General features: G+C 50.9%; 1 protein-coding gene across 2 annotated transcripts in view; it reads left to right on the top strand.

Moving 5' to 3' along the window:
- ASH1L (ASH1 like histone lysine methyltransferase) overlaps window positions 1-17,638 on the top strand; it is a 69,468-nt gene that overhangs the window by 11,136 nt on the left and 40,694 nt on the right. For both annotated transcript variants that reach the window (XM_063420327.1, XM_063420326.1), the window contains exons 3-4: window positions 6,381-11,136; window positions 17,073-17,174. In XM_063420327.1, coding sequence (XP_063276397.1) covers window positions 6,381-11,136; window positions 17,073-17,174 — 4,858 coding nt within the window. The remainder of the gene's footprint in view (window positions 1-6,380; window positions 11,137-17,072; window positions 17,175-17,638) is intronic.

Raw genomic sequence — 17,638 nt, 5'->3', positions numbered from 1 at the left:
TTTGGAAGAGACTAAAAAGTCTTGGAGGTGAAAAATAAACAGCATTTTAATCTGAGGAATTGCACAGAATATGTTGATGCCACAACTACAACACAATTCCTGTGTTTCCTCAGAATGCTCGTTTGAATTGTAGTGTGAGCATTGGCCTGAAGCACAACAGCCAAAACAATAATGGGGAAATCTGTGTATTTGCATTAAAAATCCTTACTGCTTGCCAGTGGCTCTCTAGAGAAACACCAAACAACATTTTCATTAACAGGCTGGTTCCTTTTAAATACTCCAGGTGTTGGAAGCTGAGAGCATCTTGTGTTTTGTAACCTGGATTTAGTTGAGAAGTGTGACACCAGAGTTGATGTCCCTGTTCACAGGAAAGATCCTTGAGCTTTTTGCAAGTAAATATCAATGATAATGACAGTAAATAATGATCTAATGGTAATAAACTCTGACACTGTGCTGTAGTGTAACAACAGATGCCCTTTTTAGAATAAAGGTTTTATTTTTGCTGTTGGTGCCTGTGATGATTCTGGAATCACAGAATTGTTCAGGTTGAAAAGGACCTTTAAGATCATGGAGTTCAAGCATTGCCAAGGCCACCACTAACCCCTGTCCCCAGTGATGCATTATAACCTGTTAATAGTTTATATCAAAATAACCTGGAATTATTATTCCTCAGATGAATGGTGCAAGTCAAGAAACTGTTTGTTCACATAGGAGATACAGAATTTTCAGTTCAGCTCAATGTCAAACTAAGAATAATACCAATTTTATGGAAATGTAACATGTTTTATACAATTGCTTTGGGCAATACTTTTATTGGATGGGTTCTTAAACCAGACAGTTGAACTAAAGATTGCACAGGAACAAATGTTTCAGCTTTTAAAGCACAAAATGCCTTTTGATGCGACGTAATCTCATCCTTTTGAACAGCTTTGTGCCCAGATGGGCCATTTCATTCCATCTGACACCACAGCAACGTAGAGCAGGGCTTGAAATTTGGGCTGAAAAAGCATGGAATTCCAGGGAATCTGTTTTTTCTGTTTTTTATGGCATTGTCCATTTGATTGCAGCAGTGAGGAAGCTTGAGGCAGGTGCTTGTAGACACAGGAGGTGAGACCGGGTGAAACACTTAGGAGATGTTGATGTTGTTTTCTTTTTTCCACAGTCCTCCCAAATCTGTCTGATTAAACCCTGACTTTGTGCTTTTCTGATACAAAATGTGCATTTGTCCAGGTCAGGGAAGGAGGCTCAGGAGGGAGTGGAGTGCTGGAAGCTGCCTGCGAGCCCAGCTGGCAGCACCTGGAGCTGGCAGAGGAGGGGACAGGGACACCTTTAGAGCTCCACCGGAGCCCTGGGGACACTTGGGCTCCACTTCACGTCTCACACAACGCTTGTGTGGGCACAGGGAATGGTTTCAGGGTAGCTGGACACCTTCCTGTCCCCTCTGCAGTGACAATCCTGGCTGTTCCCCACTTCCCAGCTGTGGAGTTGGAGGTTTCCAGGGGGAAGTTTGCAGCTGCCCCAGGAGAGCAGGACTGAGGGTCAGCCTGACCCCGTGGCCACAGGCTGTGACACTGCGGGGCTGTGTCCTGTACAGTGTGTCCTGGAGGGGTGTCCCCAGGTGTGTCCCAGGGTGGGTGTCCTAAGGAGTGTCCTGGGAATGTGTCCAGGATGTCCCAGGGGATGTCCTGGGAATGTGTCCAGGATGTCCCAGGGGATGTCCTGGGGGACTCCAGGGGGTGTATCCAGGGCTGTGTCCCGGGGGGCTGGGTGCAGGATGTGGCTGTGTGTCCTGGGGTCTGGCATGTGTGTCCTGGGGTCTGGGATTTGTCCTGGGGTCTGGGATGTGTGTCCTGGGGTGTGGGATGTGTGTCCTGGGGTGTGGGATGTGTCCTGGGGTCTGGGAGGTGTCCTGGGGTCTGGGAGGTGTCCTGGGGTCTGGGATGTGTCCTGAGGTCTGGGATGTGTCCTGGGGTGTGGGATGTGTCCTGGGGTCTGGGATGTATCCTGGGGTCTGGGAGGTGTCCTGGGGTGTGGGATGTGTGTCCTGGGGTCTGGCATGTGTGTCCTGGGGTCTGGGATGTGTCCTGGGGTCTGGGAGGTGTCCTGGGGTGTGGGATGTGTGTCCTGGGGTCTGGCATGTGTGTCCTGGGGTCTGGGATGTGTCCTGGGGTCTGGGAGGTGTCCTGGGGTGTGGGATGTGTGTCCTGGGGTCTGGCATGTGTGTCCTGGGGTCTGGGATGTGTCCTGGGGTCTGGGATGTGTCCTGGGGTCTGGGAGGTGTCCTGGGGTGTGGGATGTGTGTCCTGGGGTCTGGCATGTGTGTCCTGGGGTCTGGGAGATGTGTCCTGGGGTCTGGGAGGTGTCCTGGGGTCTGGCATGTGTGTCCTGGGGTCTGGGAGGTGTCCTGGGGTCTGGGATGTGTCCTGGGGTCTGGGCTGTGTGTCCTGGGGTCTGGGATGTGTCCTGGGGTCTGGGATGTGTCCTGGGGTGTGGGATGTGTGTCCTGGAGTCTGGGAGGTGTGTCCTGGGGTGTGGGATGTGTGTCCTGGAGTCTGGGATGTGTCCTGGGGTCTGGGCTGTGTGTCCTGGGGTCTGGGATGTGTCCTGGGGTCTGGCATGTGTCCTGGGGTCTGGGCTGTGTGTCCTGGGGTGTGGGATGTGTGTCCTGGGGTCTGGGATGTGTCCTGGGGTCTGGGACGTGTCCTGGGGTGTGGGATGTGTGTCCTGGGGTCTGGGATGTGTCCTGGGGTCTGGGAGGTGTCCTGGGGTCTGGGATGTGTCCTGGGGTCTGGGATGTGTCCTGGGGTCTGGGATGTGTGTCCTGGGGTCTGGGATGTGTGTCCTGGGGTCTGGGATGTGTCCTGGGGTCTGGGATGTGTCCTGGGGTGTGGGATGTGTGTCCTGGGGTCTGGGATGTGTCCTGGGGTCTGGGATGTGTGTCCTGGGGTCTGGGATGTGTGTCCTGGGGTCTGGGATGTGTCCTGGGGTCTGGGATGTGTCCTGGGGTCTGGGATGTGTCCTGGGGTGTGGGATGTGTGTCCTGGGGTCTGGGATGTGTCCTGGGGTCTGGGAGGTGTCCTGGGGTCTGGGATGTGTCCTGGGGTCTGGGAGGTGTCCTGGGGTCTGGGAGATGTGTCCCAGGGGAAGGAAGGGGTGTCCTGGGGGATGTCCCCTGCAGGTGTGTCCTGAGAATGTGTCTGGGATGTGTGTCCCGGGGGGACTCCCGGGTGTGTCCTGTGTTTGGGGGGTCCCTGGGGCATGTCCTGGGGATATTTTGGGATTTGTTCCAGGGAGAGCCCTGGGGGTGTTTCCCAGGGGGTGCCCAGGGTGGGCTGTGTGTGTTGGGAGAGTTGGGCTGAGGTGGCTGAAGTTGATTTACCTGATTCCCTCGGTATATGAGCAGTGGGGTCCAGTTCTTCCACTGTTGTCTCCACACAGAAAATGTCCTTTTTATTCCTGAAGTTTGGGGCTGTGCATGATTGCAGTTTGTTTTTGGTATCTGCAATACTCTTGTTACTCTTCCAGTGGGATCCTCCTTAGTGGCAGCAGTACCTGCAATTCTCTTCCACCAAAAATCTGAAATTTTTAATGACACAAAATTGCAAGAAGCAGCGTTGACTCTGTGGCTGATGTTGGGAGGTTTTTTAATAATGTTTCTCCAGCCACTGCAACCTCCTCCAAAGGAAATATCTCAAGATGTTTCTATTAGAAGTTACCAGATGAAATTTTGTCCTTAAAACTTTCCCTCCAAAATGTTTCTGTTAATCATGCTGATTATTAAGTAGATCTATGGCCAAAAAAAAATTAAAAAACAACCCATATAAGAATTTTGGGTTTAAAAATGCTGAAAAAAATTACAGACCTTTTTGACGTTTTGTCTGACGTCTCACTAGATGCTTTCTGTTTTGCTATTCATGTTCTTTGAAATAATTTTCAGTGTGCTTGGAAAACTCACCCTTAGATGAGAAAGCAGCTTTCCAGGGCACACGCCTTCAGCTTTCAAAGGATCTGTGTTTGATGCTAAAGTCTTGTTTTCAGAATCCTGGCATCTTGCTCACATCAAAGCTGGTGTTGGGAAGGGGTTTGTTAGTTATGTATTTATTATTTAAGTGTCTACTCAAACTTCCAAGCTCTTTGTTTGGAAATGGAGGTGAGCTGGGAAAAGCAGAGCCTGCCAAGAGGCGTTGGACATCCAGCAGTGGCAGGGACAGAGCACCCAGGAGGAGCAGAAGAAAGAAGGACGAGTGTGGATGCTCTGATGGCTGAGCAAATACAGGCATGAGGAGCTGAATTCTAAATTCAATGTTTAGGTGGATTTTTTTTGAAGTCCACTGAACAAAGGAGATTTTTTTTCCAAAGTTCCTGTCAGAATTTCAGGCCATAGAAAGGAGAGTGCAGCTCACTGAAGGCTGCTCACTTTAATATTTGTTGGTGACTCCCTGGCACTCAGAGTGTGCCCCAGGAGCTCCAGGAGCGTCGGCGGGAGCGGTGCAGGCTTGGGGCGGTGTCCTGCTGACTCAGGAGTTTCCATGTGAGTGCCAGGCCTGAGGGAGGGCACAAAGAACCATCCCCTCCTGCCCATCCCTGCAGGAAGGAGCAGCCCTGGGTTTGGGGTGCCTTGGGGTCACTGCAGAGCTCCCACAGCACCCACACAGCTCCTTCTCATCTCAGCAGCTGCATCCCGGCTGCAGCCTCCTGTTCAAGTCCTGCAGGTGCAGCTAACTCAGCAAATATTTCCTTCATGACAGGATCAGCACCAAAGTTGGCTGTTTCAGAGGAGTCCAGGCTGTCCTTCAGCATCCAGAGGTGTTTGCCATAGGTGCAGCTCTGGGATCAGGGTGATGCTGACTGGAATCAAGTGCAGGAAGTGCCAGGCCATTGCCATATCAGTTTTTGTTGCAGAGGGATGAACGGCTGTAACATCGATATCTTTCACTCTGTATTTGGTGTTTGTTCTGCTGAGTCCCAGAAGTTTTCCATTTGGGAATGAAATCACAGAGTCACAGTGACTTTGGGCTGGGAGGGACCTTAAAGCCCAGCTTATTCCACACCCTCTGCCATGGGCAGGGACACCTTCCACTACCCCAGGGTGCTCCAAGCTCTGTCCAGCCTGGCCTTGGGAACTTCCAGGGATCCAGGGGCAGCCACAGCTTCTCTGGGCAGCCTCTGCAAGGGCCTGCCCACCCTCACAGGGAGGAATTTCTTTCATATATCCAACCTAAATATTCTGTCAGTTTGAAGCCATCCCACCTTGTCCTGTCACTCCAGTTCCTGATGAAAATTCCTCTCCAGCTTCTCTGGAGCCCCTTCAGATCTTGAAAGGCTCTGAGGTCTCCACAGAAAGTTCTTCTCCAGGCTGAACATTCCTAACACTCCCAGCCTTTCTCCATAGGGGAGGTGCTCCAGTCCCTTCAGCAACTTCATGGCTTCCTCTGGACTTGCTCCAGCAGTTCCATGTCCTTCTTATGGGGACATCAGAACCGTGGGCAGAATTCAGGGGTCAGGGCCTTCCCTTCCCAGCCCTGCTTGAGTGAACGGATCCCCTGCACTGCAGAGATGTGTTGGGCACTGTATGTAAAGAGTGTCCTTCCAAAATAAAAGATGAATTTATTGAGATGCTCTCAGTAGCACTTATGAAGGTAATGGGTATTGCAATTTTGATTTGAACCTTTACAGAATAAATTTCAGGTCTGAACTGGAAGTAAGTGTGAGTTTTAGTTATTCCATGTGTGTGCATTATCACAGCCCACCCCCCATTCAAACAGAATAATTTGATTTATTTGATTTATTTTCCTTTCCTGTCAGTGTTGTGCTGGGAGGAGAAGCTGTTGGTGCAGGGGCTGTGGGGACACGACTGAGCTGCCAGCAGGGCTGTGCAGGGACAGGGTGACAGTGCCAGCCCTTGCAGGGCACTGCTCAGCTGCTGCTCAGCACCATGTGAGCTCTTCTAGTTCTCTCACACTATAAATAGCCCAGCACTTAGTTGTTAGTGGGTTTTTATTAATAAACATCAACAGTATTTTTGGAGAGCATTTATAATAATTGGGGGACAGATAAATGGTTTATGTTTCCGGACTGGGAGGGAGTTAGGGTTTTGTTAATATCAGGAAAACCTCAGCATGTCCACTGTTTTAAGATTTTGCTTTAAATATCAGTATCACTATTATTTGCTGAATGTGTTTATTTTATCATGGCATTTTATTATTTAAATTATTGCTATTACTATTGTTTGGTTTAAAATTAATAGGATCATGAAACCTCTGTTTATACAGTAACCCTGTTACCAGAACAAGTGTTAATCACTCAAAAAAATACTGTGTTACTCCAAGTGATACTTTGTACTCTGTTCCTAAAGACTTTTTTTGTTTATTAACTCTTAGGACCCTTCCAAGTCTTACAAGAAAGCTGGAGAAGTTGCACCGGTTGAGTTACACGTGGAAGAAGGTATCCAAGTAGAAACAACCCCTTTATCTAAGAAAGTTTCCCCATTGCATTCTGAAATGACAGATTATATAAAGTCATCTCCTCCGACTCTTATCAGTAGCCATAATTCTGACTTAAAGGATAGAACAGAAATTAACGGAGCAACAACTGTCACAGAAAAATTGGCTCAACTTATTGCAACTTGTCCTCCTTCCAAGTCTTCCAAAACAAAGCAGAAGAAGCCCGGAAGTGGAAGTGGAACTGCGGCTGGTTTGGTGAAAGACTCTGGGAAGAAGCTGCCAGCAACCATAACCGCGAGTGGGTTGGTGAACAAAGATTTGGTGAAGAAAGTGCCAGGCTCTGGGATTGCCGTTGGCTTGGTGAACAAGGACTCAGGGAAGAAGCCATTAGGGATTGGCAGTGCAGCCATACTGGTTAACAAAGACTCGGGGAAGAAGCCCCAAACGATCAGCCCCTTGATTGGATTGGTTAGCAAGGACTCTGGGAAGAGGCCTCCAGGGATCAGCACTCCACCAGCGTTAGTCCACAAGGATTCGGGGAAGAAGCAGCCCGTGGCCACCTCTGCAGTGGGATTGATCAGCAAAGATGTGGGGAGGAAACTGCCAGGGATGAGCGCTCCAGCTGCACTGACAAACAAGGAGCCTCTCAAGAAGCCAGTAGGGATCAGCACTCCAGCAGCACTGGTTAACAAGGATGCTGGGAAGAAGTTGTTGGGAATAAATAGTCCTACAGCTATGCTGAACAAGGATTCCGGGAGGAAGATGCCAGGGACTGGGAACAGCACAGTTGTGGTTAACAAAGACTCTGGAAGGAAGACACCAGGGATTGGCAGCCCGATGGGACCGGTTAGCAAGGACCCTGGCAGAAAGATGCCAGGAATTAGCAGTCCCGTGGGATTGGTCAGCAAGGACTGTGGGAAGAAGCCAGCAGGGATCAGCGCTCCGGCTGGTTTGGCTACCAAGGACTCTGGAACTCTGAAAGCAGACTCCCTCGTGCCCTCCTCAGAGCCCTTTAAGCTTCCTTGCAATTCAAACCTCAGTAGCCTTGAAAGCCATGAGCCTGCGGATTTACTGAAAGAAAATACTACCAGCAAAACCTTTGAGAAGCACATTATGAGACAGAGCAAAGAAAGTATCTTGGACAAGTTTTCAATTCGGAAAGAAATCGCTGATGTAGGCAAAGAGATGTTCAATGAAGGAATGTGTGTTCCACAGGATGCCTACTCATCCAGTGAGAAAGGGATTTATGAAACGTCAAAGCACGAGAAGCAGCCTCCCGTTTATTGCACTTCACCAGACTTCAGGACAGGAGGTGCCTCGGAGGTGTCGACAGCCAAGTCCCCGTTCAGCGCGGTGGGAGAGGGGAATCTCCCGTCTCCTTCCCCCACAGTGTCTGTCCCCACCCTGAACAGGAGCCTCTCCACAGCCTCCTCCCAGCTGGCGTCCAACTCGTTGCACTTAAGTTCCACGGCGGAGCTCTTGGAAGGCATTTCAGATCCAGTGGGCAAAACGCCGTTCTCCTCGGACAGCACCCTCCTGAGTCTGAACAGGACATTGAGCCACAGCTTCGGCACCGATTTTAAAGGTGCTGAGAAAGACTTGAGTGATTCAAAAGCATCTTATGTGGAAACTTCTAGAACAAGTCCTCCCACGGGGAAAAAGCCCATTTTGGCAGCTGAGACAAGCATCCACGCTACTGTCACCCCTTCGGTAGTTAGTTTCACCAGCTTGTTTGGTAGCAAGCAGTTCCTCAAGATCGGTGCGATAGCTGCATCCGAGAAATCCTGCCAAGGAGCAAAAAACCTGAGCAGCACTCAGCAATCCAAACCTTTAAAGAAAAGAAAAGGAAGGAAGCCACGATGGACTAAAGTGGTGTCAAGAAGTGCGTGCCGACCTCCAAAGGGTCTGGAACTAGAAAGGTCAGAGCTTTTTAAAAACATTTCATACAGTGCACTATCGAGCAGTAATTTGGAGCAGGCCAAATTCCTGAAAAACATCGGATCGTCCTCATTTGTGGAGCACGAATTTGTCAAACATCAGTTGCCAAAGCTGAATGAAGCTAATGGACAGTCTCTGGCACTGCTGGCTGAGACTGACAAACAAACTCAGAAGTTCTACAGTGCTCACAAACAACCCTCCAGCTTGTGTATATCCGATGATTTCTTACCTGACATTTACAAACCCAAGAGAGGAAGACCTAAATCCAAGGAAATGCCAGAACTTGAAGGTCCCCCCAAAAGAACTCTTAAGATCCCGGCATCAAAAGTCTTCTCAGTGCAGTCAAAAGAAGAGCAAGAACCTCCGATTCTGCAGCCTGAAGTCGAAATTCCCTCTCTAAAACAAAGCTTGTCAGGACAAGCTTTTCCTAAAAAGAGAGGGAGACCTAAAAGGCAGATCCGGTCATCGATAAAAATGAAACCGCCTATTCTGTCTGTGGCACCTTTTGTTGGAACAGAGAACTCAAGCAAGATGGGGCCTGAAAGTGAGCAGCATCGACCCGGGGAGTTCTTTGAGAGGAAGGAGCCGCTCCGAGGGCCAGAAGAAGTCCAAAGCTCCAGTATTTGTAGCATGAGTGATTTGGAAGTAGACTCAGACAGAAAAGTTGCCAAGAGAAATAACGGGCAGTTAATGAAAACAATTATTCGAAAAATAAATAAAATGAAAACTCTGAAGCGAAAGAAACTTCTGAATCAGATTCTGTCCAGTACAGTGGAACCAAATACCAAAGGGAAGATGCAATCCAAGCTCCACAACACCGTGTCAACTCTTGCTGCCACATTTGGTTCAAAACTAGGCCAGCAAATCAATGTCAGCAAGAAAGGAACAATTTACATAGGAAAAAGGAGAGGGAGGAAACCTAAAGCTGTCCTGAATGGCATTTTAGCCAGCAGTGCCGCCGGTCTGACAGTTCTGGAGAAGTCAGCCCAGCAAGCTCCTGGTACGTCCCTAGGACAAGTCCTTCCCCACCTGCTGCCCTCGGCGGCGAATCCCTCGGAGATCCTCCCGTCCCCGGTTTGCTCGCAGTCCTCGGCCGTGAGCGGGGGCCAGAGCCCCGTGAGCAGCGACGCCGGCTTCATCGAGCCCAGCTCGGTGCCCTACCTGCACCTCCACTCCAGGCAGGGCAGCGTGGTGCAGACGCTGGCCATGAAGAAAGCAGCCAAGGGGAGGAGGAGATTGTCCCCGCCGACGCTGCTGCCCAACTCCCCGTCCCACCTGAGCGAGCTGACGTCGCTCAAGGAGGCCACCCCTTCCCCCGTGAGCGAGTCCCACAGCGACGAGACCATCCCCAGCGACAGCGGGATAGGCACGGACAACAACAGCACCTCGGACCGAGCCGAGAAGTTCTGCGGGCAGAAGAAGAAGAGGCACTCGTTCGACCACGTGTCCCTCATCCCGCCCGAGACCTCCACCGTGCTGAGTAACCTGAAGGAGAAGCACAAACACAAGTGCAAGCGCCGCAGCCACGATTACCTCAGCTACGACAAGATGAAGAGGCAGAAGCGAAAAAGGAAAAAGAAGTACCCTCAGCTCCGGGGGAGGCAGGACCCCGACTTCCTCGCCGAGTTAGAGGAGTTAATAAGTCGGTTAAGTGAAATTAGAATAACCCACAGAAGTCACCATTTTATACCCCGAGATTTGCTGCCCACCATTTTTAGGATAAATTTCAATAGTTTCTACACACACCCCACTTTTCCTTTAGATCCTTTGCACTACATTAGAAAACCTGATTTAAAGAAAAAGAGAGGCAGGCCTCCAAAAATGCGGGAAGCTATGGCAGAAATGCCTTTCATGCATAGCCTCAGCTTTCCCCTGTCCAGCACCGGGTTCTACCCCTCCTATGGCATGCCTTACTCCCCCTCTCCCCTGGCAGCTGCTCCCATAGGATTAGGTTATTATGGAAGGTACCCTCCAACTCTTTACCCCCCTCCACCCTCTCCTTCTTTCACCACCCCACTACCCCCACCTTCCTACATGCATACAGGCCACCTGCTTCTCAACCCCACCAAATACCACAAGAAGAAGCATAAACTCTTGCGCCAGGAGGCTTTCCTGACCACGAGCAGGACCCCGCTGCTGTCCATGAGCACGTACCCCAGCGTCCCCCCCGAGATGGCGTATGGCTGGATGCTGGAGCACAAGCACAGGCACCGCCACAAGCACCGCGAGCACCGCTCCTCCGAGCAGCCGCAGGTGTCCATGGACACCCTCGCGGCCAACAGCTCCTCCAGAACGGTTCTGGAGTCCTTGAAGCGCTACAGGTTTGGCAAGGAGGCTGTTGGCGAGAGGTACAAACACAAAGAGAAACACAGATGCCACATGTCTTGTCCTCACCTGTCACCTTCCAAGGGTTTGCTAAGCAGAGATGAGCAGTGGGTCAGGAGAGAGCCTTCGGAGTCGAATTCCTTGGCGCTGGGCTTGCAGACGCCTCTGCAGATAGACTGCTCCGAAAATTCCCCAGCTCTGTCCCTGGGGGGGTTCACTCCCAGCTCGGAGCCAGCCAGCAGCGATGAACACACAAACCTTTTCACAAGTGCAATAGGCAGCTGCAGAGTCACCAGCTCTGGCAGCACCAATGGACGGAAAAAGTTACCCGAGAGCCCCGGGCTGTTCAGCGGGCAGGACGCGGCGCTGGGCCGGCCCCTCCGGAAGGAGTCCGTGCCCTCCCTGGAGAAGGCCCTGCAGCCACTGTCAGGTAAGGGAGCTCAGGCTGGGCCTGCTTTCCTCGGGTCTTGCTGGGTCCTCTTGTACCAAACACGCTGGAGCAGGAGAAAAGCTTTGGGATTGGTGCTGGGCTCCAGCCCTGCCCTCAGCAAGGGCTCTGTCCCTGCAGTGTCAGCACAGACTGGCACGGGATCTTCCCCAGAGCCACCACGGCACTCTGCCCTTCCTCCCAGCAGACTCCTCGTGCTTCCTTACAGGCTAAGGATGCTTTCTCATGCTAAAGCCTTTGCTTTTTCCATACAATTTTAACCTTCCAGAGAAATGAGGGAAAGTTTCTCATGATTTTTGGTATTTTCAAAGCCATGTTTCTGTTTGGTTGAAGTTTGGTTGGTTTGGTTCAGGCCAGCTGTTCCTGCTGCTGTTGTGAGTAATGTTTCCATTTAAGAAGATGTTTCCTATTCCTTTTGTAACTCCATTTTGGTTATTTGACAATCTCTGCTACAACAGAGCTTTCAATCCTTGCCTTGAGGCCTCTTGCAACACCTCAGAAGGGCTGGGGTTGATGCTGGGGAAGCCTGAGACCAAACCTAGAAATTTTGGATTTATTCATAGTTGGGAAATGGATCTGACAGCCTCGAGCAAAACTGGAACAGGAGGAGCAGGAACAGGAACTTGTCATTTGCATAATATTAAGGAAAAGAAAAGATAACCTGCAAAGGGCAAATGTGGCTTGTGCTCCTGCCTGCTTCGAGTGTGTGAAGGAAACCCGAGCTGCTTCTCCCTCCCTTTCTTGCCTACGTTCTCTCTTGAAGTTTAAATCATTGTCCAAAGCCACTTGTGACTAATATTTCACAGAGCAAGAACCAGCTGCCAGGACTGAATAATCCCTCCTGACATTCCTGGCTCTCATCTTGTTCCTTCCTGTGGGACACTCCTGCTCTGTTCCCCCCTGCCACCTTCTGCTCTGCACAGCTGTGTTTGGGCAGGGTTTTTCTCTTGATTTGGGAGGTTTATGTTTTCCTTCATTATTTTAAGGGCAGTTGGAAGCAGCTGGATCTTTGACAAATTCATATTTCTTTGTGCTGGTGCTGAAATTATTTGAGGTGGTGAGTGGAGTGTGGAGAAGGCAGCAGAGCCATTGCTTCTCCTGCACTGATGGAAAGAGAAATTCCAAGTGCTGGGTCACTCAGCAGGTTGAATTTGGCTCTGAGGAGTAAATTGGAACCTGTGCAGCTCTGGGAAGTTTGAGAATTTGATCATTTGCAGTGAATGATGTGACGTGGGTTTGTGTGAGGAGTAACCCCAGGTGGGGGAAGAGCAGAGATATTTTTTGGTGAAGGCTCTGCCTGCTCCCTGCCCCAGGAGGTTTGAGTGATTCCTCAGGCGTGGGGTGTCACTTCCAGGCAGTGCATTCCCGCCTGGAGCGTGGCTGTTTTGTGAGGCTGGCGTTTGGCTCAGTGTCCACCTCATTCCCAAGGAGCTCCCAGTGCTCTGCACCACTTGGAAAACTTAAACCACATCTGGTTAAAAAGGCCTTGGGAAGAGAAATGCAGATTTGGGGGTTTTAGATCCGTGTCAGTCTGCATGTTGTCTTTGTGGTGTTTTGGTTTTAGTGTGTTTTGGTACAGAATGGTGATTCTGAATCCATGATCATAGAAGATTAAAGGAAAGGCACAGATGGAGGGAAAACCTTTGGTGCATCAAAGATTGTTTATTTATAAAACCAGATACAGTTAAAGTGCGTGGTGGGGAGGTGCTGGATCAGACTTGCAACAAGCAGTCAGGGATCAGCATCAGGGAACCCATCCAGAATGGATTTTGGGATCCACAGGGAATGTTTGTGGTGCTTTATTTCAGAGTATTCCATGTGGAAAATCCACCTCACCTCCACAGCATTTTGAACGTAAACCTGGCCTAACTGGCTGAACAAATTCTTTCTATGATCTTGGCTGATGCCAGATGTTTTCAGAGGTTTGCCCAGGAGTTTGTTTGGTTGTTTCTGCAGGCAGGGCTCCCGAGGAGGTCGGGGTTTCCCGGGAGGTGAAGTAAAGGTGGAACTTCCCTCGCTGGAGCTGTTGTGTGACCTTGGCAGAGCCACACTGGTGCAGGTCACGAGGCTCTGGTGTTTTGTCCGGGGGAGTTTTGTAGGACACTGCTGCCTGTTCATCCCAGGTGCTGTTCCTGAGCTTCTGCAGCTTCACATCAGGAGTTATTTTGGCCGGCTGATGCCGTATCACAGCCCAGCCTCGCTGTGCCTTGCCGTGCGCTCTGATGTGCTGCTCACAGTTCCCGTGGCCTCGGTGTGTTCCACTTGCAGTCGTGGGGAGGAGAGCGGGATCAGCCGTGTGGAGGGGATGGGGCAGCCGAGCGCTCTGTGCCGCTGCCGTTCCCTCTGCAAACACCGGGGGCTGGCCCTGCTCTGGCCGTCCCGGGCTGGGCGAGGTGCAGGTGCCGTTCTGTGCCTTCCCCCGGGATAGCCGGTGTTACCGGGCGTGGCCCTGTGGGCTCCTGCGGTGACCGGGCAGTCCCAGACCAGGTGTCACTCCCTGTCCCTGTGCCCATCCCTATCCCGAGGAGTCCCGGTCCCTGTACTGGTCCCAGTCCTGAGGAGTCCCAGTCCCTGTGCCCATCCTTGTCCAGAGGGGTCCCTGTCCCTGTGCCGGTCCCTGTCTCAAGGGGTTCCTGTGCCGGTTCCGGTCCCTGTCCCTGTCCCTGTGCCGGTCCCTGTCCCTGTCCCTGTGCCAGTCCCTGTCCCTGTCCCGGTCCCTGTCCCTGTCCCGGTCCCTGTCCCTGTGCCAGTCCCTGTCCCTGTCCCTGCCCTGGTCCCTGTCCCTGTCCCTGTCCCTGTCCCTGTCCCTGTCCCTGTCTCTCCCGTTTCTCCCGTTCCCGCCCCGGGCCCGCGGGACCGGCGGGCAGCAGCGCCCCCTGGCGGCCCCGCCGCTCCTCTGCCCGTCCCGGTGGGACGGGGGCGGCTGAGCGTGTCCGGGATGCTGAGCAGGGTGCAGGGTGTCCCCCAGTGTCCCCCAGTGTCACACAGTGTCACACAGTGTCACACAGTGTCCCACAGTGTCACACAGTGTCACACAGTGTCCCCCAGTGTCCCACAGTGTCCCACAGTGTCACACACGGAGTGACAGCCCCCGGGATGTGCCACCCCCTGCCAGCACCGCCGGCACCACTGGGCTGTCCCCACCGCCTTCAAAACCTCCCTCTTTATTTTCCCTATTATGAATTACGGCCCATTTTGAACACTAACTCGTGCTATTTAATTTCTATTTTCAATTCCAGCTCCCAGGGTACTTGTTTAGTGTAGACTTCATGAAATCAATGCATCTTGGAGTTCCTCAGGAGGAGAACTCACCCTGGAATGACAGAGCTGCCGTGGGTGTAACTCCTGGGCATCTCAGCAGCTCCCTGAACCCAGAGCAGGGGTGGGCAGAGATCAGAATAAAGTGAAACTCGTGGCTTGAGATAAGAACTCTTTAATAATTAAAATAAAATTATAGCTAATAATAACAGTAATAATAATTGGCATGAAAAGAACAGAGGGAAATAAAGCCCAAGAAACACAAATAATGCCTGGTACAGTTGCTCAGTCCCTGCTGCCAGTCCCCAGCAGCGACTGGGGCTGGAGCCACCTGGAATAGTGGAAAGTCCCAACATGGGTTGCACCTGGAACAGTGTCCAGGAGCCTTGTGATGGTGCCCTTGTTGAGGAGAGCCTTCACGAAAAGGAAAACTATCCCTCTGTATCCCTCTGCTCTGCTGAGAGGTTGGAATCCTTGGAAAAGTGCTGCTGCTCATTCCCTCCACCAGTGACAGGTATTACATCAGGAGCTAAGAGTGCCCATGATTAAAAATATTCCAGACTTTGAGGCAAGAGAGGATCTAAAAGGAGATTTTCCCAGAGATTCTGGTGAATCAGTTTGGTGCTTTGAGGGATTCTCCCATCATCACACACCTTGGGGTTTCCCTTGAGGCACTGAAGCCCCAGACGAGGAATTTTGGACCTTGATTTTGGGCAGAACTTCAGTGTCCTGCTGTTACCTTTTGAAGGATTCTTTGAGGGAAAGAGCTCATTCATTATGAACCATATTTTGAAGGGAAACAGCAAAAATCTGGTTTCTTGTATCCTAGATTTTAATATTTTCAGGATATGCACATTGTCCTTTCGCAGTGCCATGTGCATTTTTGCTTATCTGGAGTTTTACACTGATGTGAGTTTTTAATATCTCAGCATTTTCTTAACTGCAATACCAGGTTTTTCTATGACATTTTCACGACTCCCACAGCCTTTGCTTTCAAGAGTAATTGGGATTCTCTATAAGTTGAAGTTTTAGGAAAATAAAGCAGTTTACTGTAAGAAAATATTTATGAATAAAAAGAGAACCAGAAATGGTTCTTTGCTTGTGTTCTCAGCAGAGCTGCCATTCCCAGCCCTGTCCCTTCACCCTGCAGCAGTCGTGGGATTCCTGTATCTTTTTAAAATTGTTTTCAGCTCAGGGAATGGTAATTGTGCTTCCTGCTGCCTGCTGACATCATCCAAGGATTTCGCAAGTACCAGCAAGCCCTGTGTGCTCAGAACACAGAGGGAATCGTGTTCTGCAGGTGCCTAAAATCCAGTGCTGCTCTGTGTGGAGATAATCATCATCCTCACTTGCTTAAGCCCCAGGGCTTTAACAAATTTGCCATGATGGACTGGAGCAGAAATATTTGTGGTTTTTATTGTGACAAGGGACAAATCTAAAGAATTTTAAAATCTTGAGGATTTTGTTTTTTAGCTTTTCATCTTTATGCAGTTCCTGGTGAGCAGTTCTGCCACCAGGAGAAGGAGGGGAAGGGAATGCTCTTCCAAAGGGACAAATCTAAAGAATTTTAAAACCTTGGGGGTTTTGTTTTTTAGCTTTTCACCTTTCTGCAGTTCCTGGTGAGCAGTTCTACCACCAGGAGAAGGAGGGGAAGGGAATGCTATTCCAGAATGAGGTGATCTTCCAGCACAGAGGGATGGGATTAGCAGCACAAAGCCACTCAGGGTTCCCAGGAATCCCTCCTGTGCTTTTTCCCCTCCTTCCCAGTGCCCTGAAGGGTGAGACAGTGGCTGAGAGGGACAATGGGTGTGGCAGGGGACAGTGCCAGCACACGTGGGGACCAGCACAGGCTGGAGAGGCTTTCTGAGGAGCAGCACCAGGGGCTGGGCTGTGGAGATCATCACCAGGGGATGAGGGACCTGTTATTCCCTTCTTCTCCACCCTGGAGAGGCCACACTGGAGTGCTGTGTCCAGCCCAGGCCACGAGAGACCTGGGCATGCTGCAGTGAGTCTGGTCACAGGAATGAGCAGGGGATGGAGCCTCTGTCACCCTGAGAGAGCTGGGATTCACCAGCCTGGAACAGAGGATGCACAAAGGGAGCTCTTCCCAGTGTGTTCATGTTCCAGGCGGCAGGGAATGAGAAAAAAGGAGCAAAACTGGTCCTGGTGGTGCCCAGTGGCAGGAGACCCACTGGAGTTCAGGGAATTCTGTTTGTGCAGAAGGAAAATGTGTTCACAGTGAGGGTGAGGGAATGGCAAATCATGGAATCTGTGTCACTGGAGAGGTGGAAAACCCAACAGATTCTGGTGGCCCTGAGCAAGGTGGTTGATCTTGGTAATCTGCAGAGGTCTTTTCCAACCTCTTCTGAAAATCAAGGAGTTTGGATTCAATTGAGAGTAGGAATATGTGGGGGGTTGTTTTGTTTTCTTTTTTCACAAGCAAGCTGATTTTGTTGGTTAATATTACATGGCTTTACTCACGGCATGTTTATTTCTGTCCCTGACCTGTGTGAAATCCCTGCTTGGTGTTTCCCTTCCTTCCCCCGTGTTCATGGGAGCACTCAGGTGTTCTGAAGCCACACCACAGTAACCTCTAGTGTTGTACTGGCACAGCCAGACTGAAATGATGTTTTTTGTGCCTTTCCTGCTCTGCCTTGCAGGCACTTTGCCCAGCCAGGACAAGCCCTCCCAGAGGCAGCTGGAGAGCACAAACTGCAGCCCTTCCAGGAAGAGATCCACATCGGAGAGCACTTCTTCTCCAGGCAAGTCCTGCTCGGGGGCCTGGGTTTTGGGATCCCTGTGTGCTCAGACCTGTGAGAACTTCAGCTCCTGAGTTTTTCCACTGACATTTCGGGATACAAGGGCTGTGGGTTGTAGAATAGGCAGACTTGAGCTGGTGCTCAGAGAAGCAGCGACACAGCTGTGGCAGGGTAGGGTTTGGTTCCTCACCAGGTTAAGCTGAGCCTTGTGGAGGTCATTGCTTTAATCCAGACCTGTGACATTTCAGTTAATCAGTGAATTAGAGGAATAAATTAATTCCTCCCTGGGGAAGAGCCTGATTCTGGCACTGCTGTGGAGTCAGAGGGTTCTTGCCCCTGGGCAGGTCACAGGAGGATCAGGCCAGGCTGTGCTGTGGGGGTTTCTTCCTCACATGTGACAATCCTGCAAGGTGGTGGAGGGTGACATGTGGCACATCCCAGCCATCAGCAATGGCACAGCTGTGAAT

This window comes from Prinia subflava, chromosome 31 (assembly GCF_021018805.1).
Source record: "Prinia subflava isolate CZ2003 ecotype Zambia chromosome 31, Cam_Psub_1.2, whole genome shotgun sequence".
Lineage (NCBI taxonomy): Eukaryota > Metazoa > Chordata > Aves > Passeriformes > Cisticolidae > Prinia > Prinia subflava.
Note: the sequence above shows the minus strand (reverse complement) of the source record. Positions and strands in the feature narration are given on the sequence as shown.